Below are 24822 nucleotides of genomic sequence, written 5' to 3'. Positions count from 1 at the left end.
TGTAAGGGGCAGAGCCTTAGGGATTCATCAGTACAGGGCAACCTGTTTCACCACATTGTGGTGCTGTGTGTGGTGGAGGGGTCCGAGAGGGAACAATGCCGCCTGCCCAGCACTTGCCCCTTTTCCAGGCACCTCTCCCACTTCCGCACCAGACTGTTGCCCTCTAGCTGTTACCCTGGCCGTCGTTCCCAGAGTGGAAAGGTCTGCGGACATTTTAGGATTGTGAGGGCCCTTTAAACAAGTGGACTCTGCTGAGAGACTGGCAGTTTCTGCCTTCACCCCAACCCCCACTAGTCTGCACAGTCAGAAGCAAGGAGGCTTGATTTTCCCTGGTGCTGGGACCATGAGCTTCAAGGTCTGGTGAGGCACTGAGAACACTCCCCAGGTGTTCCTCCTTACTTTTTAAAACGTGTGACTTCGCTTTCTGCCAGCCTGCCACTGCTGCCACCACACCGCATCCTCTCCGCCCTGGCTCCACCTCTCCTACCTGTCTGGATGAGTATTTCTTCTTTATATCCTTGTTTGCTGGACTTCCATGCAGTTTGATTTTTTGGAACTTCTGGTTGTTTCTGGTTTTGAGGTAGTTGTATTCCTTCTTAGTTGTGGAGTGAGACGCAGCATGTCTGTCTACGCCTGCATCTTGGCCGGAAGTCTGAAATAGTATAATTTTTAAATGGCAAAATTAGTTTTCTACATGGCTGGTCTTTATTATCCAAACATTAAGCCATGAAAAATATAATTTATTTTGTCTTCACCGCACTTGGGAAACAAATTTGGACCCATTGTGATAGAACAGTTGTGTGCTCCTTGCCTAAGGTATACAGCTTTCTGGAATTAGGATAAGTACTGAGCTATTGGAGCCTTCTATTGTTTTTCTCTCTAGGAAGGGGAAATTATTCTTGACTTTGATACACTAAGAAAATATTAATTCTGTTTTCAAAGAAATGATTCTTTTGAGAATTAAATGACAAGTCAGTAATATTTGGGGAATAGCTTAGTAGAAATGGAGAGCTAAAAAAACATTTCAAAATCATCTATCATTGTAGCAAAGACATCCTCTGTGAAACATGCTGTAGAGAATACAAACTTGGGTGAAGTTCAGGTAATGCCAAGTGATGTATGGTTAACCACTATGAGGTACAGTTTTAGGTACTGAAGGAAGATAAGTTTTATGGGAATTTGAAAGAGGGACACCTTTTTTTATTCTAGCTAAGAGCATCATGGAGAAAATGACATTTGAGCTGTGCCTAATGAGTAGTTATAAATACAGCATACCAGAGCATGGTATTGGTGGGGCTCTGAGAGAGGGATAGGAAGCACATTCCAAATTGGACAGGTCTTGGTGGTGTCATCATCATAGCAGCATCATTCTCTTTTTCTCTCTCCTTTGATTTATAATCAGACATTCATAACCAAAAAAACAAAACAAACAAAACACCTCTGCACAGCACATCAGGGAACCTGAGATATCTGTTCATTTATTTACCTGAATTGAGTGGATTGAACCTTAGAGGAGGCTATGGAGGAGGCGAGTAGAGTGGCAGCAGGCCAGCATGACCTTTCTAGCAGAGGAGGTGGAGGATGAATGTGGTGAATTGGGGGGGTCTACCTATATGCGCATGCTGCAGCTGGAGAAACCTGTTCCTGTCTCTGAGAAGACATCTTGGTGACGGAGGGAAAGGAAAGGGAAGAATTGGTAGAGAACTGAAGGAATGCATTACCTGCTGTCTGCCGTAGAATTATTGCAAGAGGACCCCCTATGGGCATCTGGGACAACCCCCCCCCGCCCCAACTTGAGGACACCCTTCTCTGGTCAGTGGACATACCCAAAGCACCAAGTGCAAAGCGCACACTTCCCCCAGCTCTGGGGCCACCCTTTCTTCCCCTCTCCAACAACTTTTATGAGCATGCTCCCAACCTACTCAGCTCTGGTAAGCGAAACCAAAAACGTGTGCAGTGGTGCCACCTTCTGGAAAATAAAAGTCTCCTGCTTACAGACCTGTTGAATTGTTAGAATCAAAATAAACCAAACTTTACCTAAATAAGAAAGGTATTTGCTACTTGAAATGAGGCAGCAGAGGCACTTTTCATCAAACACTGAAAAATCACAGTAATATGGTATCACAAAATGAAAACAAGTCTTCTAGTAACTGAACCGAAAGACATGGACTATTGTTATTTAACTGATAAATAATTCAAAAAAGCTATTATGAAGAAATTCACCAACCTACAAGAAAACTCAGAAAGGCAATGAAATGATCTCAGGAATAAAATTAACAGAAGGAATACTTTACCAAAGAGAATGAAACTCTAAAAAAGAACCAAATTGTGGAGTTGAAGGACTCAATAAGTGAGATGAATAAAGCACTGGAAATAAGGCATATCAGATGGAAGAGAGGATAAGTGAGCTCATGGATAGGAATATAAAGATGTTTCAGATGGAAGGTGAGAGAGAAGTAGATTTTTAAAACGTGAAGAAATCCTATGCGAACTATAGACTCCATTAGAAGAGCCAACATAAGATGAAGGGGTATACCAGAAGAGAGGGAGAAAGGAGCAGAGTGTATTTAAATAAGTGATAACTAAGAACTTCCCAAACTGAGGAAGGAACTGAAGTTACACGTCTACAAAGCTAGTAGAACACTCTATTATCTCAACACAAAAAGACATTGTCAGAAATCAATGATAAAGAATTTTAAAGGCATCCAGGGGAAAAAAGTGACAGTAACCTACAAAGGGACCCTCATTAGGTTATCAACAGATTTCTCAGCAGAAACTTTATAGGCCAGAAAAGAGTATAGGACATAATATTTGAAGTACTGAGAGAAAAATTGCCCGTTAAGATTACTACATCTAGTACAGTTATCCTTCAGATATGAAAGAGAAAGGAAGGCTTTCCAAGACATACAAAAGCTGAGGGCGTTCACCAGCCACAGGACCTGCCTTACAAGAAATGTTGAATGGAGCTCTTCAAGCAGAAATGAAAAGACAAAAGTACGCAAAACTCTGATTAAGGAGAAAAATAGAGTTAGAAAACTCTTTTCAGAATAGCATATCAAACAAGTTAAAGGGAAGCATTAAAAATAACTATAGTTACTCTACTACAACTTGGTAACAATCACAGCATAAAAACACAATTGGTGACAAAAAATATAGAAAGGGAAAGGTAAAAGAATGGAAACTTTATAGGCAAATGAAAATAAATTGCCGTCAACAACAACAACAAAAAAGGGTTATTGAGGTATTTTATGAAAACCTATGGTAACTACAAAGCAAAAATCTAGAGCAGAGACATAAAACCAAAAGAGGCAGAACAACTCATCGTGGAAAACCACTAATTTACAAAGGTGGAGAGGCAAAAGGATAAAGAAACAATGGAGAGGAGATCCGGTCAAGATGGCGGTGTAGGCAGATGTGGCTCACCTCTTGGCACAACCACATCATAATTACTAAAATATAGAACAACTCTCAGCCAGAACCATCAAAAATCGAATTGAATGGAAGTCTTACAACTACAGAATTAAAGAAACTGCATCCATCGAGACTGGTAAGAGGGGCTCAGACAAGGTAAAGCTAAAAGAATTCATCATCACCAAGCCATAATTACATGAAATATTAAAGGGATTTGTTTAAGAAAAAGATAAAAACTGTGAACATTAAAAAGGCAACAAACTCAAACTATCAACAACTGAATCTAAAAAATGAAAACAAACTAAGCAAACAACCAGAACAAGATCAGAGTCATAGGTATGGGGAGCATTTGGAGGGTTATCAGCTGGGAGGGGGAAGGGGGAGAATGAGGGAAATAGTGCAGGGATTAAGAAGCATAATTAGTAGGAACAAAATCGATGGGGATATTAAGAATAGTATAGGAGCCCAGGCTGCTGTGGCTCAGTGGATTGAGCGTCAGCCTGTGAACCAAGTATCGCTGGTTCGATTCCCAGTCAGGGCACATGACTAGGTTGCACGCCAGATCCCCAGTTGGGGGCACATGAGAGGCAACTGCACATTGATGTTTCTCTCCCTCTCTCCTTTCCCCTCTCTCTAAAAACAGATAAATAAAATAATCTTGTTAAAAAATTAATTAAAAAAAAAAAAAGTATAGGAAAGGGTGAAGCCAAAGAACTTACATGCCTGACCCATGGACATAAACTAAGGGGGACAGATTGCTGGAGGGACGGAGGGTACAGGGAAGAGGGGGGCAAAGGGAAAAATGGTACAACTGTAACAGCATAATCAATAAAATATACTGTATTTAAAAAAAAAAGAAACAATAGAGAGACAAAATAACTAGAAGAAAAAGATAAAAATGGCAGTAATAAATCCTTACATGTCAGTAGTCACAAGAAAGTGGTTTTGACTCACTAATCAAGAGACACAGAGTGACTAGATGGATGAAAAAATAAACAAGACCCAACTATATGCTGCCTATAGGAGACTGGTTTCACCTCTAAAGACATTCATAGGCTCAAAGTGAAAGGATGGAATATGGTGTTCCCAGCAAACAAACCAAAAGAAGGTGGGTGTAACCATACTTCGACAAAGTAGACTTCAAGACAGAAAGGGTAAGAAGAGACTAAGAAGGTCATTATATGGTGATAAGTGGGTCAATACATCAAGAAGCTATGGCATAAATACATATGCTCCCAACACCCAAACACCAATACAAGACCTGTCCAGAAAAAAGTCAAGCCATTGTTTATATAACAAAAACTGTTTGCATGACATTGATGAAACCTGGCAGCCAAGGAGAATGGACTAGAGAGTGCGCATTTGTGAACAATGACAACCTCACTGTACTTGTCAGTGGGGATGGTAGCTCCTGTTGAGTAAGCATGTGTACTTTGTGGCCCTCACATTCAAAATGAGTGACTAGAGCAATGAATCTGCATCAAATTTTACATTAAGCTTGAACATTCCTCCACAGAAACTGTTTAGATAATTCAGAAGATCACAGCTATGGGCAACTGGTGATTGGCAGCTTCATCACTACAACACACCTGCGCATGCATCATGTCTCGTGTAGAGATTTTTGGTGAGACATCTAATCAACCAGGTGTCTCAGCAACTCCTAGAGCCCAGATTTGGTGCCCTGTGACTTCTGGCTTTTTCCAAAACTAAAATCACCTTTGTAAGAGAAGAGATTTCAGACCGTTGATGAGATTCAAGAAACTACAATGGGGCAGCTGATGGCAGTTGGGAGAACTGTGTAAGGTCCAAGGTGCCTACTTTGAAGGGGACTGAGGTGTCATTGTTCTATGTACAATGTTTCTTGTATCTTGTATATTCTTCAATAAATGTCTATTTTTCATGTTACATGGTTGGATACCTTCTGGACAGACCTTGTATAGTAAGCAAATATTAGCTGATCTTAAGGGAGAAATAGATTGCAATATAATAATAGTAGGGGATTTCAATACCCACTATCAGCTGTGTGTGCATAGATTGTCCAGACAGAAGATCAACAAGAAAACTTTGGACTTGAACTACGTATTAGAACAAATTGACTTACCAGACATCTACAGAACATTCCAGCTAACAGCAGTTGAATATTCTTTGGTGCACATGGAACATTCTCTAGGATAGATTACATGAATTTTAGCAAATTTTAAGAAGAATGAAACCATACCAACTATCTTTTCTCACCACAATGATATAAAATAAAAAAACCAGCCACAAGAGGAAAGTGAGAAAATCTACAAATATGTGGGAACTAAACAACACTTCTAAAAAACCAATGAGTCAAAGAAACCAAAAGGGAAATAAAAATTATCTTGAAACAAATAAAATTTAGAATACAACTTATCAGGTATTGTGGGATGCAGCAAAAGCAGTTCTGCTGGGATAGTTTAGAACAGTAAAACACATGTATTAAGAAATTAGAAAGACCTCAAATAACCTAATTTTACACCTCAAGGAACTAGAGAAACTACTGTGAACAGTTATATGTCAGCAAATTACATACCTTGAAGAAATGGAAAGAATTCTGGAAAGCAGTCTACCAGGATTGAATCAGTAAGAAAAAGACAACTTAACCAGTAATGAGTAAAGAGATTGCGTCAGTAATCAGAACATTCTCAGCACAAAGCTCTAGGACCAGATGTCTTCACTGGAGAATTCTAGCACACATTTAAAGAATTAACAGCAATCCTCAATACACTCTTACAAAATATCAAGGTAGAGGGAACACTCCAAAACTCACTCTATGAAGCCAGCATTACCTTGATAAAACCAGATAAGGATACAAGAAAAGAAAACTGAACCAATATTTTAGATGAATATAGATCCAAAAATTCTCAACAAAATATTAGCAAATCAATATCAAAAGCGCATTATACACCATGACCGAGTGGGATTTGTTCCTGAGACAACAAGGATTCAACATATGCAAATCAATAAATATGTAATACATCACATCAGTAAAGTGAGAGATAAAAGTCACATAATGATCTCAATAGATCCAGAAGAAAACATTTGACAAAATACATTGATACTATATCACAGCTAGCATTCTCCTCAATAGAGAAAAATGGAAAGTGTTTCCTCTAAGAACAGGAACAAGACAAGGATGCCTACTGTATTCTCTCTTATGCAATGTAGTACTGGGAGACCTAGCCAAAGCAATTAGGCAAGACAAATAAAAGGTATCTGAATTATAAAGGAAAAGGTACAGCTGTCACTATTTGCTGTTGATATATACAGAGAGAGAGAGAGAGAGAAAATCCCAGTTATTCCAAAAATTGATTAATCATTGAATTAACAATTTCCATAAAGTGGCAGGATACATAATCAACATACAGAAATCAGTTGTTATTCCTTTACAGTAATGATGAAGCATCTGAAAAAGAAATAATAGCATCAAAACAAAAAAATTTAGGAATAAATTTAACCAAGGAAGTTACAGATCTGTATGATGAAAACTACGAATCTTTGCTGAAAGAAATTGAAGACAAACAAATGGAAAGATGTCACATGTTCACGAATCAGAAGAATATTGTTAAGATGTCCATACTCCCCTAAGCCATCTACAGGTACAACACAGTCCCCTTCAAGATATCAAAGGCGTTCTTCACAGAAATAGAAGAAACTGATCTTAAATTTGTGTGGAACAAAACCTGAATAGCCAGAGCAATCCTGAGGGGAAAAAACAAAGCTGGAGGTATCGTACTTCTGTATTTCAGACTATACTACAGAGCTATAGTAATAAAAACAGTATGATACCATCACAAAAATAGACACATCAACCAAGGAAACAAAATAGAGAGCTCAGAATTAAATCCCTGCTTGTACAGTTAGCTAATAAGGGAACCAAGGACACCCAATGGAAAAAGGAGATAATCTCTTCAACAAGTGGTGCTGGTGCCCTGACTGGTGTGGCTCATTGATTGAGTGTTGTCCTGCAAAGTTAAAGGTTGCTGGTCAGTCAGGGCACATGCCTGAGTTGTGGGCCAGGTCCCCGGTTGGAGGCGTGCAAGAGGCAACCAATAGATGTTTCTTTCACATCTCAATGTTTCTCTCCCTCTCTTCCTCCCCTCCCTCCCCACCTCTTTAAAAATAAAATTTAAATTAAAAAAAAAATGGCGCTGGGAAAACCGGAGAAACATGAAGAAAAATGAAATTGGACCCCTATCTCATATCTCTCACAAAAATTAACTCAGTGGATTCAAAGACTTAAACATATGGCCTGATACCATAAGATTTCTAAGGAAAAACTTAGGGAAGAAGTTCAATATTCATCAAGACAATGATTTTGGGGCATGACACCAAAAGTGCAAACAAGAAAAGCAGAAATCAACAAATGGCACTACATCAAACTCAAAAGCTTCTTTACAACAAAAGAAACAATTAGAATGAAAAGGAACCTACAGAATGGAAGAACAATTTTGCAACCTATATCAGATAATGGGTTAATATCAAAAATAAATAAAAACATACAACTTAATAACAACAATAACAACAATGAAAACAATGCAATTAAAAACTGGTTAGAAGAATGAAACAGACATTTTCCAAAGAAGACATCAAAATGGCCAACAGGCACCTGAAAAGACTGCTCGGTACCATTAGTCATCAGGGAAATGCAAATTAAACCACAATGAGCTATTACTTCACACCTGTTAGAATGGCTGTCATCAAGAAGATGAGAGAACAGGTGCTAGTGAGGATGTGTTGTATAATATAAGTGTTTCCTTTTAATTGTTAGTGGGAGTGTAAATTGGTCTAGTCACTATGGAAGGCTCCTCAAAAAATTAACAATGGGTCTACCATATCATCCAGCAATTCCACTTCTAGGTATTTCATTCCCAAAGGAAATGAAACTAGGACTTTGACACAATATATGCACTCTTATGTTCATCACAGCATTATTCACAAGAGCCAAGATATGGAAATAACCCAAATGCCCATCAACAATCAATGGATTAAAAAGATGTGGTGCATACACACAGTAGAATATTATTCTGCCATGAGAAGAAGGATGTCCTGCCGTTTGCAACAACATGGGTGGACCTTGCGCACATTATACTAACCTAGATAACTCAGAGAAAGACAAGTACTGTATAATATTAATTTTTGGAATCTGAAAAAGTCAAACCTGTAAAAACCAGAGTAAAATGATGGTTACCAGAGGATGGGGGTTAAGGGTGAGATTGATGGTGTTTAAAGGTACAAATTTGGGACGAGTCGTGAATAAGCCATAGAGACCTAATGCACAGTACAGTTGACCCTTGAACATTTTGAGTTTGAACTATGCAGGTCTACTTAACATCAGATTTAAGTTCAACTGTAATGAATATAGACAATAATATTACACATTAAATATGTAATATAAATATCACTGTAAGGGCAGTCATATACAAATTATCAAAGTAATTTGTACACCATACCTACAGAATTTACATGTCAGATTTATTCGATTACAAAAAGTAGACAGGTCTTGAATTGTCCAGCTGTGAAGTTTAGACTTCATTCTGTAGACCAGTTAGTTCAATAGCAGAGAACAGACTGGGTTGAGTGGAAGAGCAGAGGCTGATTAGATCTTTGCACAGCTTAACTCAAGGTAGCAATGGAAAGGGTCAAGACTGGATGTAGGAGACGTCATAAAAAGAGATTTGGCAAATGAGTGAAAGGGAGGGATAAAGGAAATGGAAGATTCCAAGTTAACTTGCTTCTGAAATCTTGCAATTGATATGTTTAATTTCATAAAAAAGTCAGAACTCTATAAATTTCTAAGGAAAACAAGCCCTATGTAAATGATGTAAAACTATAATTTTAAAGTTGAGTTCTTGGAAAGCCACTAGGAAAAGATAAAGTATATCAGTAAAAATGTGTTATTTCAGATGATGTTTTCACAGGTTGTCAGGGAATAAAACAAATGAGATGTCTGGACACACAGCATTGATCAGAGTTACACAAAGTATTTTAAACCTCTGTTCTTATCTTTACCTTGTGCAACATCTATAGGTGTGTATGCTTGGATCGGCATTAATTTTGTTCTTGGACGATTTGAGCATATTGAAGATGGTAAGTATCATGTTTCCAGCAAATGCATCTCACTGCAAATCATGGCTTTTTCTGTTTTTCTAAGGGATAAAAAAAGGAGCTGAGAATAGAGTGGGTTGAGTGGAAGAGTCGGGGCTGGAGGATTTTGTGACATGGCTAAGTGTGTAGGATAGAGGGAGAGAAGAAGCTGCTATCTCAAAACTTGATTGTAGTTGGGAAGAGGATCTAGGGTTTGCCTAGAAATGCTTGAAATACACCGTGAAAACAAGGTGATGCTTCCAAAGATCCCAGTTCTCTGCACTTGTTCTGTCCCCATGGATGCGCCTCGTTCTTTGCAGATGATGAGGCAGTTGTGGAAGTGAACATTCCTGGCAGTGAAAGCAGTGAAGCCTTTCTCCGCAAAAGAACTGCCGGTATTCTCGACATGGGAGGCGTGTCAACCCAGATAGCATATGAAGTCCCCAAAACTGTAAGCTTTGCCTCCTCACAGCAGGTATTATCTGTACAAGTTTTCTTCTTTTTGATTTGGTTTCATTTAACATGTCTCCATCCATTTCTGTTTTGTTTTCTGAGTCTGAACACCTTTACTGTGCTTGCTGAGGTACCACCTTCTCATCCAGGAGAAAGGAGACAGGAGGAAGGCAAGGCAAAGCTCCCCTAAGCCGTTTGTGTGTTCGTTGAACTTAGCTGGTTTGTTTTCTGAACTCAGATGGAGCTTTTCTTTGTTATACGTGTCAGTCACATGTTTGAGTGTTGTTTACATTTTCCTCTTAAATTCTTTCCTCAACAGGAATTGTAAAACTTAAATAGAATAGCATCAGAGTTCTTAAGTTGGGGAAAATGCTTTTTCTTTTTTAAGTGACTCAGATAGCTTTTGACTTCTCTGGAAAGTATGGCTTCCACATTTCTGAACTTCCAGTTCGCTTTCTTCCATCCCCTCAGTGCTCCCTGTCATTGTAGTCCCCCAGTCGGCTGTGGGCTGTGTGGAGAGCAGCAGCAGGTTTCCAGATGCGCTCCGGATCTGCCACGTGTCTTTACCACTCTGTCCATTCTGCTGTAAACTGATAACCAAGCCCAGTTTCCTGCACCATCCCCCAGTGTAGCGTGGCAGTTAAAAAAGACTGGTGTACCATCAGCCTGTCTTCCCTAGTAGTGTGGCCTTAGCAGGTCGCTTAACTTCTTCCAGCTGGTTTCCATCTATAAATTCTATAAATGGGACTGCAAGTGCCTCTTACAGAGTTCCTATAAAATTTTCGTGAGACAGTGCATTGTTAGGCACCTAGTGTTCGCCCAATAAATGATACATTAAACTCTTTAGAAAAATGCTGTGTAAATTCAAGTATTGCAATCTTTGTTTCCTACTTCCCATCCAGACATGCCTCCAGAAACTATTACACACTGTAAAAAGTCATGTTATGCCCTTCAAAATAAAGTAAATATATATATAAAGCAAGCTTGGAAAAATTACCGAAATATCCAGATTAAAAATTTCCCATGGATACATCATCTGAAGAAATCATTGTTAGCATTTTGATGGGGTATTTTTTTAATTATTTTTTTCCTACTTATAGTTTTTAAAAGGGTGGTTTTTATAATCTTACTGTTTATGCAGTTTCATGTCCTTTATTTAACAGTGCATGAGTATGTTTCTGCATAAACTTGATTAGCATGAATTACTAAGTCCTCCTAGGAGTTAGATATTTAAATGACATCCAGCTGCTTCTGTCCCAGAATTACAAAGGACATCTTTGTGTATAGAGACTTCTCAGTGTTTAGGATTATTTCCAAAGTATAGGATTTCATAAATAGGTTACTAGGTTAGCATATGTGAACCATATTGCCAGCTTCCTTTTTCAGAAAGTTGTAACGATATCACAGATGGGCAGTGCACCTGAAATTTCTCAAGTCAGAACTGTCATATTGACTTAAGAGGGGCACCTAGAAGCAAATACAGAAGCAGAAGTGTTTTCTCCATTTAGATGAGGATCTTTTTAGATTCTTCTTTTGGAAGAAGGTAATTGCTTTTGTATTGCTTAAAATATTAAATTTTATTATCCTTATGTCATCAGGAAGAAGTGGCTAAGAACTTGCTGGCTGAGTTTAACCTCGGATGTGATGTTCATCAGACTGAGCATGTGTACCGAGTCTATGTGGCCACGTTCCTTGGGTTTGGTGGCAATGCTGCCCGGCAGAGATATGAAGACAAGATATTTGCCAGCATGGTTCAAAAGAACAGGTAAAGCACCTTTCAGTGCTCAGCAGTCAAGTTCAAATCCAGGTCTGTCCTAAAAATACACCCAGGCAAAGCAGGAAGACCTTAATCAGCAGAAGCCTGCCAGCACGGTTATCTTTTTATTCCCCGGCCTGCGGAGATGGTAGAGGAAGTGGAAGGACCGCGGGGTCCTGCCTTCAGCCCTGCACCCCACCAGTCTCCCGAAGAGGCTCACTGTTCCGCAGATGCACATATCCCCAATGGATTGGAAGTTTCACCCTCAGGACATTACAGTAGTTCTGAGCCCTGAGCTATGTACCTTGTTTTCACTGATGTGTTTATTTGCCAGTCTTTTGCTCTGGACAAGGCGTTTCTAAGGCCACATACATCATTTCTCTGACACTCACTGCATCCACTCAACTTGGTGTTGTCTTGGCTCTTAAAATAGCGAGGACTTACAGGCCTTTGTGGAGAATTTGATATCAAATCCGTCTAGGTGTTTACTCATTTTTCTAAATTCTTTTCTTTTTCAACTAACTTAAATAAAAATACCATTTAGTCCCCTTATACCCTCTCCCCCTAGCAGTCACCACACTGTTGTCCATATCCATGAGTCCTTTTTTGTTTTTGCTCAATCCCTCCACTTCTGACCTCCACCACCCCCAATAGCTGCCAGTCTTGTTCTCTATCTGAGTCGGTCCCCATTTTCCTTGTTAGTTCAGTTCATTATATTCCACATATGAATGAAATCATATGATATTTGTCTTTCTCTGACTGGTTTATTTCACTTAGCATAATGTTCTCCATGGTGTTGCAAAGGGTAAAATTTTCTTTTTTTTATAGCCTAGTAGTATTCCATTGTGTGAATGTCCCATAGTTGTTTTATCTACTCATCTTCTGATGGATACTTAGGCTCTAAATTCTTTTTAAATCTTGATAACACCTAATTTGTCAGCAGTTTCCTGGCAACTTGCCTTTATCATATTTTTCTAAGACATCTAACCTAGTTTTCACAGGACACATTTACACTTCTTTTCAGTCACATTTCTTCTGCTTATAATAAAACTCACAAACACTAGCGGCAAAAGTGGGGCTGGACCCACGCAGTTAGTGAGCACTCAGCAGCAGTGACCTAGGACGGAGAGGGACTGGCTGACCACAGGCACTCAGCAGTGGGGACACCAGGCTGTGTACAAGAATGGAAAGCATGGGGTCACCTGACCAGTTAGTTGCTTCCCTGGATTTTGTTAATGTGTTTGCTGTAGAAAAGTTTGTATCACGAATCTCCAGGCGGGACTCAAGCGTGTCCTTCCCTAACTTAATGACCCTGGAACCCTCTGTTTCCACAACACTGGGCAGCGCTTATGGTCCACAGAACACATTTCGAGAGGCATTGACTCAGAACACAGCTTTCTGTCTGTCTCATGATAAAGTTTCTCTTTGTCCCATAGGCTCCTGGGGAAGCAGACTGGTCTAGCTCCTGATACTCCATACCTGGATCCCTGCTTACCCCTAGACATTAAAGATGAAATCCAGCAAAATGGACAGACCGTGTACCTGCGGGGAACGGGAGACTTTGACCTGTGTCGACAAACTCTCCAGCCTTTCATGAACAAAACAAACGAGACGCAGACTTCCCTCAATGGTGTCTACCAGCCGCCGATTCACTTCCAGAACAGCGAATTCTATGGCTTTTCTGAATTCTACTACTGCACTGAGGATGTGTTGCGAATGGGAGGAGACTACAATGCTGCTGCATTTATTAAAGCTGCAAAGGTAACCTTCAAAGAGACCGTCCTCAGCACTTTGAGAGACGGGTAGACAGTGGCAGGCTCTCTCTGCCCTGCACCACAGGAGGCCCAGGTCAAGAGAAGGGTGAGGTGGGGCATGGGAGGCTCTCATGCCGCACGTTGGTGATCCTGTTCCCTCAGGCGGGTGAGAGCAAGGGTCACGGACGAGCTAAAACTTCTCTGTGAGCTGACTTCTGTCCTGCACTCCGAGAACTGCTCCGGGCATCAGTGGCTCCCAGATTTGTACTGCTGTGTAATAATGGCATTATTATCTGACAGTACTCACTGCAGCCTTCCAGGACTTCTGTCTCTTGTTATCCCTGCCTTTCTGGGTTTCTTGGGCTCTTTTAAGGGTTCCCCCTTTCATGCCCCTTAAACCTGAAGGCTGGTGATCCCAGACTTCCACTCTTGGCCTTCTGACTTTCAGGTTCTCGAGTGGTCTCACTCATGCTCATGATTTGCTGCTGTCTCTCAAGAAGAGGCTGTGGTCCTGACCCCACCCAGTGCCACTAGGTATCCCAACTCCAGACACACCCACCATTTCTCCCTGCTATATTCTGTCTCGCTCTCAGTTAATGATATCATTCCCCCGTCACTTGTTATCCCTCATGGGACACCACCATATAGTCAAGCACGTTAGTTTATGTCATAGATATTTCTCAGACACCCTCCTGCTGTCTGTGCTAGTGTTGTCATCCCAGTCCAGGCCTCTGTCAGTCACCTGCACTGCTGCAGGAGCCTCTCAGAGGGAGTTCTTGCATCTGGTCTTCCTCCACTATTCATCTTCCAGCTACTCCCAGGCTGTTCTGTCAAAACACAGGTGCAGTCACCTGCCCTCCTGTTTGAAATCTCAAGAGGCTTCCTTCCCCTTCCAGGATACATTTCAGATCCCTGCCCCCGAGTGTCATGTCCTGCTGTAATTGTATCAGGCAGCTGTTTCCCTCAGACCTGTGCTCCTTCCCACCTGGTCTTCGTTCCTGGTGTTCCCTATGCCAGAAGTGCTTTCCCTCTTGCATCAGGCTGTGTGCTGTTCCCTGTTCCCTGTTGGAAGTTTCTCAACTTCTCTGAGCCTCAGTTTCTTCATCCTTTAAATGGAGGTTAGAATAGTAGCCATACTGAGGGGTTGTTTTAAGTGTTTTGACACCTCTTTGTCTTCTCTCAAAGACAGAATGTCTTTTTTTTTTTTTAATATGTTTTATTGATTATACTGTTATAGTTGTCCCAATTTCCCTTCCTTCTGCTCCCCTCCACCCGGTGGCCCCCCTCCCTCCAGTTGTCCTCCCCTTTTAGTCCATGTCCATCGGTTGTGCATATAATTCTTCTCAACCTCTTCCTGTCTACTCCACTCCCTCCTACTATGCTTCTTTATTCCTGTACCATCTCCCGCCCTCTCCCCTCTCCCCTTCACTGTGGACCTCCCCCCAGTACATTTCCCATACCTATAATTCTTTTTCCACTCTCGTTGCCTATTTAGTTTGCCTTTGTTTTGATTCCCTAGCTTCTGTTGTTGGTTGTTGTGATACAGTTTTCATTTTAATGTTCATAGTTTTGATCCTCTTTCTGCTAAACAAGTCCCTTTAACATCTCCTATAACAGTGGTTTGGATCTGATGAATCCTTTCAGTTTTATTTTGTCCTGAAAGTACTTTCTCTGCTCTTCTATTCTGAATGACAATTTCGCTGGATAGAGTAATTGTGGTTGTAGGATTTTGCTTTTCATTACTTTGAATATTTCTTGCCAGTCCCTTCTTGCCTGCAGGGTCTTCCTTGAGAAGTCATCTGATAGTCTAATTGGGACCCCTTTGTACATGATTCTTTTCTTCTCTCTTGCTGCTTTTAAGATTCTCTCTTTATCTTTAATTTTTGACAATTTGATTATAATGTGTCTTGGAGTGGTTCTCCCTGGGTCCAGTTGTTTTGGAACTCTCTGTGCTTCCTGGACCTGTAAGTCTGTTTCCTTCCCCAAGTTAGGGAAGCTCTGCTTCATTATTTTTTCACATAGTTTTTCAATTTCTAGTTGTTCTTCTTTGCCCTCTGGCAATCCTATAATCCGTATGTTAGATCTCTTATAGCTGTCCCAGAGGTTTCTGATCCTCTCATCACTTTCCTTGCTTTCTGTTTCCTCTTTTTGCACTGGTTGATTGTTTGTTCCTTCCCTACGTTCCCGTTTGTTGATTTGATCTCTAGATTTTATTTCCTCACTACTTGTCTCGTATGTGTTTTTGTTCTTTTCAGTATGAGTGGCTTTCAATCCTTTCTCGTCTTGTTCCAAATCTTCTGTTAATTCTATAAGCCACCTTATCACTATAGCTCTGAATTGAGCCTCTGAAAGGTTTCTTATTTGTCAGATTCTTCATCTGCTGCCTTGTGAGCTGCGTCACTGGAATTTCTATAGTTGTCTGCCTCATTTTGACAGATTTGTGTTTTGCTTTGCTTCTTGGGCAGGCTATAGGGGGCGGAGCCCATGTACTCGTCGCAGCCCGGCTACTGGCGGGGATCTGCAACCTTTTTCCCCACGCTGTGGTGCTTTGTGTGGGGGCGGGGGTCCAAGATGGATTCCTGCCATTATTCTCCGCTGGGAGACCAGGATCCATCCTCCCGCCCTCTGGGCCTCACTGTCCGAGGCAATGGGGGGGCTGCCTTTCCCAGAGTTGGGGTCACAAGCTGGTGGGATTGCTCCCCCTGCCGCTGTCCCTGGTGGTACCGCAAACAGCACCGCCCGATTTCTCGCCCCTCCTATCTGTCCCACGAGCACTGCTGGTTTATAACTTCGTACGTTGGGCTTCCATGTAGTTTTATTTTCTGGAATTTCTTGTTATCTTTTGTTTTGAGGTAGTAGTATTCCTTTCTAGTTGTAGAGGGAGACCAAGCGTGTCATTCTAAGCCTCCGTCTTGGCCAGAAGGCAGACAGAATGTTTTGTAATCACCTCTGTGTCCCGGAGCCTCACACTGTGTAACCACACACCGCGCTACTCAGTCTGAACGAGTTAAGTGCCAGTTCACTTTTCCAAATGTCTGTGCCTGTCATATGCAGTCATGGGGGGCAGTGAAATTCTCTTAAACAGTAACTTCGGCAGAATTTTAAGACAAGAACAGCATTCTTGCCCTGACCGGTGTGGGTCAGTGGTTTGGGTGTCATTCTGCCAGGCAAAAGGTCGCTGGTTGAATTCCCAGTTGGGGGCACGTGCCTAGGTTGTGGGGTCAGTCCCCTGTTGGGGCACATACAAGAAGCAACCAATCCATGTTTCCCTCTCACATTGATGTTTCTCTTCTCTTTCTCCTTTCCCCTCTCTCTAAAAATAAAATCTTAAAAAAAAGAACAGCAATCTTTGCTGCTGATCAATAGTATTCGCTGAGTGATTGTATGTCTTGTCTTCTTGCTACACACATGTATTACACTTCTGTCCTAATTGAAGGATACGTTTGTTATGAATATGAATTTGGTAAAGCCTTTTCTTTAATAAAACACTAATATTTTAATAAACCTTACTAGTGATTTATTTTGGGTAAAATTTTTTTCAGGATTATTGTGCCACAAAGTGGTCAATATTACGGGAGCGCTTTGACCGAGGACTGTATGCGTCTCACGCTGACCTCCACCGGCTCAAGTAAGTCATGGACAGCCAGGCCCAGGGCGTTTTCAGGAAACCGTGCATTCAGTATGGGCCCCAGCTGCCTGTTCATCATCGTCAGTCACTGTTCCTCCTCTTCTGTCCTGGCCTCCTTCCAAACACGATGGCAAGTACTTGTGCCCAAACATATATTGCTCCAAACACATTTTTGCTCAGCTTTGCTGTTCTTCCCCTTGGAGCTCGCCTAGTCATGCTTTGCTGTTGAAGCGCTTCCCAGACGTCCGAGTAGGGCTGAGAGCTCTCTTCTTCTGCCTTTTCAGCCACTCTGTCTCCAGAGCCCTCCTGTCCCCGGTGGTGTTTATCTTTTCTGCTTCGTTTATAGTTATTTGTTGCTTTTCCAAAATCCTCTCATTATAAGTTCTTTAAGTGCATTGACTTTTATTATTTGTTATTATATCATTACTTGCTTAGCTCAGTGCTTTGCCAAAAGTAAGCCTCTGATAAATATTTAGAATCATAGAATAACAGAGCTGAAAAGGACCCTCCTCTTTTCTCATTTTATAATAAAGAAACTTAGGTCCCTAGAAGTTGGAACTTGCTCAGTATTTATTGAATAAATAAAAGATGGAATGCCAGAGGGAAAATCTGTCATGGCATTGTATTAAATTACATTGAGACCAAGTGTCAGGAGCTGATTGACTTTGACAGGTAAACTGTTCCGTGTTATAGGACAAAGGACAAAGACCAAGTAAATCATCTTGAGGTGCAGCAATTGGTTTGGCTGCTCAGAGCACCGGCCTCAGGAAGCCTGTACGCCCACACTGGTCGCAGAGTGGGACTGTCTCTGTGATTTATGTTGACAAGTGAATCTGTCCCACCTCTGCTGTGCTTGGTGTCTGCAGGTATCAGTGCTTCAAATCAGCCTGGATGTTCGAGGTGTTTCACGGGGGCTTTTCGTTCCCCGTCACCTATAAGCATTTAAAGACAGCCTTGCAAGTTTATGACAAGGAGGTGCAATGGACCCTGGGAGCAATTCTTTACCGGACCCGCTTCTTACCCTTAAGGTATGGATGAGAAGTGGGGTAACAGGAATCAAGCACAAGATGTTTTTCTTCAGTTGTGATGCCTCACAGCAGCTGTGGTTTGTGGGTGTCCATGCCGCAGGCAAAACTGCAGTGTCTGTGACAGTGGACTGTGCTCTCCCCCCACCCCCTCCCCATCCCAGCCCCTGCAGCCCAGGGTTTGATTGTTCTCTAGGGTCAGTTCCCCAGCCCCTGCACAGAGGGTCAGCTCCTGGGTGCTTCACCTTTGTGGCCTGGGAGCCCTTCTCAAAATACTGTTGTCAATGCTAATATGTAGGTTACAGAGGAAACCATTGTATTGAAATACATGTATCAGCATATTACAGAAAACCAGTTTGTGGTGTAGTAATCTATGTTCTTTATTAACACATGAAATAACAAGGACTGGCAGCAGAAAGAGTGCCTCCTGTAATTTCAGTGTGGTGGTGTGTGTCGATATTTTAAGACATCTGCAAAGCACCACAGTGTGATAGAAAAGGCCAAGGAGTGTCACTAGGAACAAAGTCACAAACCCTGCTGATAAGACAGCCGTTTGCTGCCTGCGTTCATGTTCAATGGAGAGACTGCGTTACAGTCAGAGACTGGTCAAAAGAAGATGTGCATTTTGCCCACTCAGGGTCACAGACCCGGCTGTCAGTTGACCCCCACAGAGGAACCCTGGTTCACTGATAAGTGAGATCTTAGCTTTTTCAGATTTTTCCCTTCCATGTAATTGAACATCTTCAAGCAATACATGCAGCTGGGTTCACTGGGAAAGTTGTGAGTAGTGGGTATTATTGCTCAGACACGCGGTTTGTTTCACATTGGCTTCTGAGTACTCAGCAAAACCCTCAAAGTTCTGAATTTCTCTTTTTGTTATAACCAAATTATGATGACCTATGAATATACTTTCACATGTTACCTTGTTAATACCTGCAGCTGCCCTCTGTAGAGGTAAGGAAACTGAGTCTGAGACAGGGTTAGTTTTTGTCTGCAGAACTCCGTCCTGCCCCATGTCCTGTGCACTATTGTGTCACAGTCCTTGCCCAGTTAGTTCTGTTGCCTCTCACCTGGCTTGTTTGTTTTGTTCCCTTGGGCAGAGATATCCAGCAGGAGGCCTTCCGGGTCAGTCATGCCCACTGGCGGGGCTTCTCCTTTGTCTACAATCACTACCTGTTCTTCGGCTGCTTCCTGGTGGTCCTGCTCGCCATCCTCCTCTACCTGCTGCGGCTCCGGCGCATCCACAGGCGGACACTCCGCAGCGGTGCGGCCACCGCCCTCTGGCTGGAGGAGGGCCTTCCGGGCCAGAAGATTGCAGGCACCTTGTGAACACAGACGGGAGGGAGAGAGCCCAGGAAGACCGTCTAAAGGAAAAGCCATTTTTGCCTCAGGGTTTCTTCTCTTTATTTTTGTTTGGTTTTATTTTTCCTTTCCCTTTTTTTGTTCCTTGAAACAAAAACAAATTCCATTGTTTGTAAACTGTGCTGTCTTGGGAGAATTGCATTTAGCCCTGTTTTGTACACAGCTTTAAACTGAGGAATAGGGAAAAGGAAAAATCACTTCATTTTCGCTGCATAGGATATTCGCCAAAAATTACAAAGATTTTTGGTTTTTCTTTAATTTTAAACAGATGCACTTTGATATTGGTGGGAAATGGCAAAGGTGTTTTCCATCAGTGGAGCTAGGACTGAAGCGTGATCCTTTTAAAGAACCAAAAAACCTACTGGCTGAAATTAAAATGCTTGTTTTCTCTATCTCGAAAACTAAAGAGGATAATACTTAGTTTTTATTTATTGTTTAGGTCTGTCACTATGTTTTCTTTGCAGGTTTAAAAAAATCAAAACCTTTTATATCCAAAACAGAGAAACATAATATCCAAAACAGAGAAAACTAGTTACCAAGAGGTAACTATTTTTTAAATTGATAGTGAAGAGGCCTGAAAAATGTGAAGTGATGACTAGAGCACTGTGTGTGTGAAAATGCTAGTGGAAGAGAACAGGAGAGCAGTGCTCTTTCCCTTAGAAACACATCAGGGTTTACTCTTGCATTTTCTTTTATTTGGACAAACCTCCATTACCATTATCTTATCCTGACCACAGGTAATTACTTTCTGTGTGTTATCTTTCAGTGGCCTTAGAACACTATGTTCCTGAATGGGCTGGAAAATTGGTAACGCTTCCCTAGTTTTGATGTGATTAGAACTTGAGCTGGTGCCAGCTGACAGGCACCTCCATGTTTCTTAATAGTGCATCTTTGCTTGTTTAACTGTGCTCCAGTTTCTTCCAAGTTAAGGTTGGTATCCCTGTCCCTGCTCCCGCCCCCCAATTAAAAATTGCCTCAGCAGTGTTATTCTGAAGAGCCCAAACTCAGCCCTGTAAGTCCTCTTGATCATGGCTGTGGCTGAGGCCTGTGGGCAACGTCCCCGTGATCCACACCGAGAGAAGGGTCTGAGTTTAATAACAAAACGAAAACTACATTTTGAAGAAAACAAAGTTGATATTTTAAACAAAAACTTAAAAAAAGACATCTGGATTGGTATATGTGATATCATTTGCTTTTCACCTCTTCATTTAGTTTGGAACCACTGGGAATTCTTGTGGGTTTTTTCTTAAGTTCTTTTTTGTGCACGTGCATGTGCGTGGTATGTGCACATACCACACACGTGTGCTATTTAACTCCAGCAGAGTTAAATTCATCTAGTTAGTAGCAGATGTATATTTTGAGAACCATCAGTTTCTTTTTAAGAAAATTATTGATTAGAGAAAGAATTCCTATTCTAAAGCACTTATTTAACCAAGGGAGGAAAAGTGGGGTTTTTATCTTGTTTATTAATTGCTTAAAACCATGGCATACTGTATTTTGATGATTTAAAAGATTAAAAATTTTTTTTAAAGATTTTATTTATTTTTAGAGAGAGTGGAAGAGAGGGAGAAGGAGAGGGAGAGAAACATCAATGTGAGGGAGAAATATTGATTGGTTCGTTACCTCTCACACCAACCCCATCCCAGAACAGAACCCGCAACTCAGGCATGTGTCCTGACTGGGAATTGAACCAGCACCCTTTCAGTTTGCAGGATGACTCCCAGCCCACTGAGCCACACTGGTCAGGGCTAAAAGATTACAAATTTATGAAAGAAATGCAAGTTCTCTCATTCTCTTCAGTGTGAGTATTCTAGCAATGAAGAAAGTATCGGTAGACTATTTTCCTCTCACATATCTGGAAGGTTGGAGGAGCTGTGTGTTGTTACAGCAACTAATCTGGAAAGTCTTTTTCAGAGAGGATGGAGATAAATGTCCCCGTGAAAGAGCCAGCTTCTTAAATGCTGCTCTCCAGATATTAAAATCTTGGTCCCTGGTAAACACTGTTCTTATCAAGACCCAGCCACAAACAAGCTGTGTCACACGTACCCAGACATAGGATGAGGTGGCGTGCTTCTCGAATTCTTAGTGGTGAAGAAGAAGCAGGCTTGCACTTTAGCTTTTCTCCCACTAACCATTTGGAATAGTAAGGCCCTGAAGTGTAGAATGAAAAAATTTAAATGCCTAGAGTATATGATTTTGCCTTTAACATCAAGGCAGGGATAAGCCAGCACAGGTTTAAACAGGCTGTTGTTAAGACTTCCTACCATAAACAGCTACCTTTTGAATAAAGGAGGCCAGCTGGGTCCAGCTCTGTGCTGTTCAGGAGACAAATCAGAGTTCTGCTTTACACCAGGCCTAAGGATCCTCTGCAAGGATCTGCCCTCTCTGCAGGGAACATCCCCAGATCAGGCTCTCAAGGCCCAAACAGCCTTCCTCCCCACCCAGTTTAGTGCTCCGGTTCCCCCGCCGAGGACTCCCTGTAGCAAGGAGTCTGACAGATTGTTGCTCACAGGGAAGATCTAGGAGACCCTTGATCTGAGAATGGTGTTTCCATTTTTAAAGGATAATTAGAGACAAAAGAGGGAAGAATTTGCAACAGACTGTGTGACATGTAGAGCCTAAAATAGTGAATGTCCCTTCACAGAAGACATTTGCTGATGCCTGTGCGAACAGTCACAAGAAGGGACATACAGTAGCATCCTCTGAATTCTGGGAGGGAGTTACCGTTCACCGACACAAAGCAGATGGACAAAAGAGGTGAACGTCAATTTTAAAATACTTGTTTATGTACCAGAATTTCACTTAACTATTCTACATTATTTTCAAGATGATTTTTCTAATAAACCAGGGAAAGAAACCTTAACCCCTCCTACCCTCCACTATGTATAAAATGCTATTCAGGAGGGCTCACTGTGTTGTGTTGAAAGATGTGCAGTTGGGAGACCTCGGTCGCCTTTCTTCACCTTACACCTCAGGAGAGAGGAAGCCAGGTGCTTCACTCGGTGCTGCCAGGGTGGGCTGATGTGAGAGGCAAGCCAGGCAGGGGCTTCATTCAGGAGAAGAATTCATATCAGCTAAGGGCTGGCCAAGAGGGCTACAAACTAAAGACTTAGAAAGCAAAGCCACGGGACTTGCTGAAAGCCGTGTCAAAGGAGAACACCTGCACTGGATCTCAGCAGAAGCGCACTGCAGCCTGCGCCTCTGCTCCCCCATTGCAGGCGCCCCTGTTCTGACCTCCAGAGGATGTGTCTGGGCTTTTATAGTCCAGTTAGGGAAATCACGATAGCGTACAAACATTTTGCACATTTTCACCCTATGCTGGCTTTAGGCAGCACCCTCAACCTGGGGTGGCTGAAGAGGCAGATGTGGCTCTGCCTGGCCACCCTGGAGGGTGAAGAAGGTCCTTGTTCACAACCCATTGTCCACACCTGTGCACTTGGGCTGGCATGCTCTCGATTAACAGATATTTAAATTTTAAACTCAGGCCTACATAGAATAGTTTTCCTTAAAAGAAGCACGTGTATCACTGAGCAAGAAACACAAAAAGTCAAGTATGTTTTTCCAGCTTCTAAAAATATCAGCTTTAGGATTTTGCGTGATTATGTGCAATGCAGCAAAACTACCTACAGGTAAATTATTTAAGAGTCTTTTTTATGATACTGAATTTTCCCTTTCAATAATAAATGATGTGACCAACCAAGAGAACTCTTTGTTCTGTTCATAAGATTATGTTTTACAGGTAGGAATTAAAAAAACTAAGGGAGCCTAAGTGTGTTTTATTTCAATGATGGTTTCCATTCGAGGGAAGAATTAATTATCTCTGAGGGGTTGTGGCATCTTTTCTCCTTCCACTTGTGGAACCTCATGTTGTTACCCTGGCATATCAGTGGGTGTTGAGAATCAAAATAAAAGTTCATCAGTGGCCCCCAGGCTTGTGTGAGCTTGCTTTCCTGTGATTTCAGTAGATTTTTCTCTGATGTTTGAATTGTGCTACAAACTACAGTTCTTAGTTGAACTTGATTCTAAATTCAGTAAAATAAATTGAGTCTGATCACACTCTGTGCATTTGCTGTATCTGATGTGCATGTGGTGACGCAGCACTGTGTGTGTTGGGGGGGGGGGGGGGGGAGTCTGTTCATCCTGCAGCCCAGAAGCCAGGTGTTCCACAAGGAGAAATACTTACCAAGGGGTGTGACATTAAGCCAGTCACCACAATAAAGGCATACCTATTACTATATGTAAAGACAAAGAAGAAGAAGAACCAACTTTATGCATTTCTCTTATAAACAGTAAAGACAAATGCTGACTTTCTATTATACCATTTTTCATTTCAACCTAAGCTTAAAGCCATTGGCTTATTTCCAGAGAAATATGAATCTTGTTATTAATGTTACTGATAACTCTCAGAAGCTAGAGTTTCTCAGCTGTTTGGGAATATGTAAATAGAGGTTTTCCTGGCGGAGGGAGGTGGGACTGAAAACAGATGATGGAAGCAGACAGGGAGGGGGACCAGCTGTTAAGAACAACGAAAATAAAAGCCTGAGAAACGTGTGAGGCGAGGGGGCAGACGGACAAGATGGCAGTGCAGGGAGCAGAGTGAGCACGAAGGGCAGTGCCCAGCCACCAACAGGGGGAAGACAGAGGTTAATGGTCAGAGGGAACTTGCTTAACACAGGACGTTGTGCTGGAGGGTAAGGCTGCATCTTAGATCTTAGGCATCTACAGACACATTTTACTTGGTTGCATAGTAAGTGCTTGCTTCCAACAGTTACCGATGTTCACAGATGTGAAAGACAGTGCTTCTGGTTTTTTGTTTGCTTTTCACCGATTTCCATGTGTCCCATGAATCTGGAATTCATAAATAGATCTTTTTCTTCTTTTACGGTCCTAAATGCTAATGGCTGCACAGAGGGCTTTGTGGCCTGGGAGCAGAAAAGTGACTATCATCCCTATCAGAGTCAGACTGTCTTCTTATGAAGAGGTCCTACAAAAGACAGGAGCAACCTTTAACCTGAAGCCCAACTTGTTAGGCTCAGCAGTTGGCCTGGAGCTTCAGGTTGGGGATGAAACTCAATACCCTGAAGTGTCCTCCCAGCCCTAGCTAGTCTGTGATCCCGCCTCCTCTTAAAAGCGGAGTAGATCTGTTGAGGCATTTTCATTTGTCTCTTAACAAGGTTAGCTCCCCCTCCCAGGTGTGTAGTGCCTCTTGCTGTTAATATATCCATTAAGGTTGACTAAGGCCAGCCACCCGGGACACCAGGGCTGCTTTGGCCGCCTATCCCTGCCCTTCAGCCTTGATTCTGTTTGACAGGTGAATTTCATCTG

General features: G+C 41.9%; 1 protein-coding gene across 4 annotated transcripts in view; it reads left to right on the top strand.

The window, feature by feature from the left end:
- ENTPD4 (ectonucleoside triphosphate diphosphohydrolase 4) overlaps nucleotides 1-23553 on the top strand; it is a 48274-nt gene extending 24721 nt beyond the window's left edge. The window contains exons 7-14 of one of the 4 annotated variants that reach the window (XM_090290151.1): nucleotides 9463-9522; nucleotides 9840-9970; nucleotides 10122-10142; nucleotides 11571-11737; nucleotides 13165-13489; nucleotides 17025-17110; nucleotides 17977-18138; nucleotides 19236-23553. In XM_090290151.1, the coding sequence (XP_090146277.1) occupies nucleotides 9463-9522; nucleotides 9840-9970; nucleotides 10122-10142; nucleotides 11571-11737; nucleotides 13165-13489; nucleotides 17025-17110; nucleotides 17977-18138; nucleotides 19236-19464 (1181 nt within the window). In that variant the 3' untranslated portion in view covers nucleotides 19465-23553. Of the gene's footprint in view, nucleotides 1-9462; nucleotides 9523-9839; nucleotides 9995-10121; nucleotides 10143-11570; nucleotides 11738-13164; nucleotides 13490-17024; nucleotides 17111-17976; nucleotides 18139-19235 lie in introns of all 4 variants that reach the window. The other 3 variants (XM_090290149.1, XM_090290152.1, XM_090290150.1) reach the window with 3 other exon arrangements.
- Nucleotides 23554-24822: the final 1269 nt, after the last annotated feature.

This window comes from Furipterus horrens, unplaced genomic scaffold (genome assembly GCF_987537825.1).
Source record: "Furipterus horrens unplaced genomic scaffold, mFurHor1.1.pri manual_scaffold_10, whole genome shotgun sequence".
Lineage (NCBI taxonomy): Eukaryota > Metazoa > Chordata > Mammalia > Chiroptera > Furipteridae > Furipterus > Furipterus horrens.
Note: the sequence above shows the minus strand (reverse complement) of the source record. Positions and strands in the feature narration are given on the sequence as shown.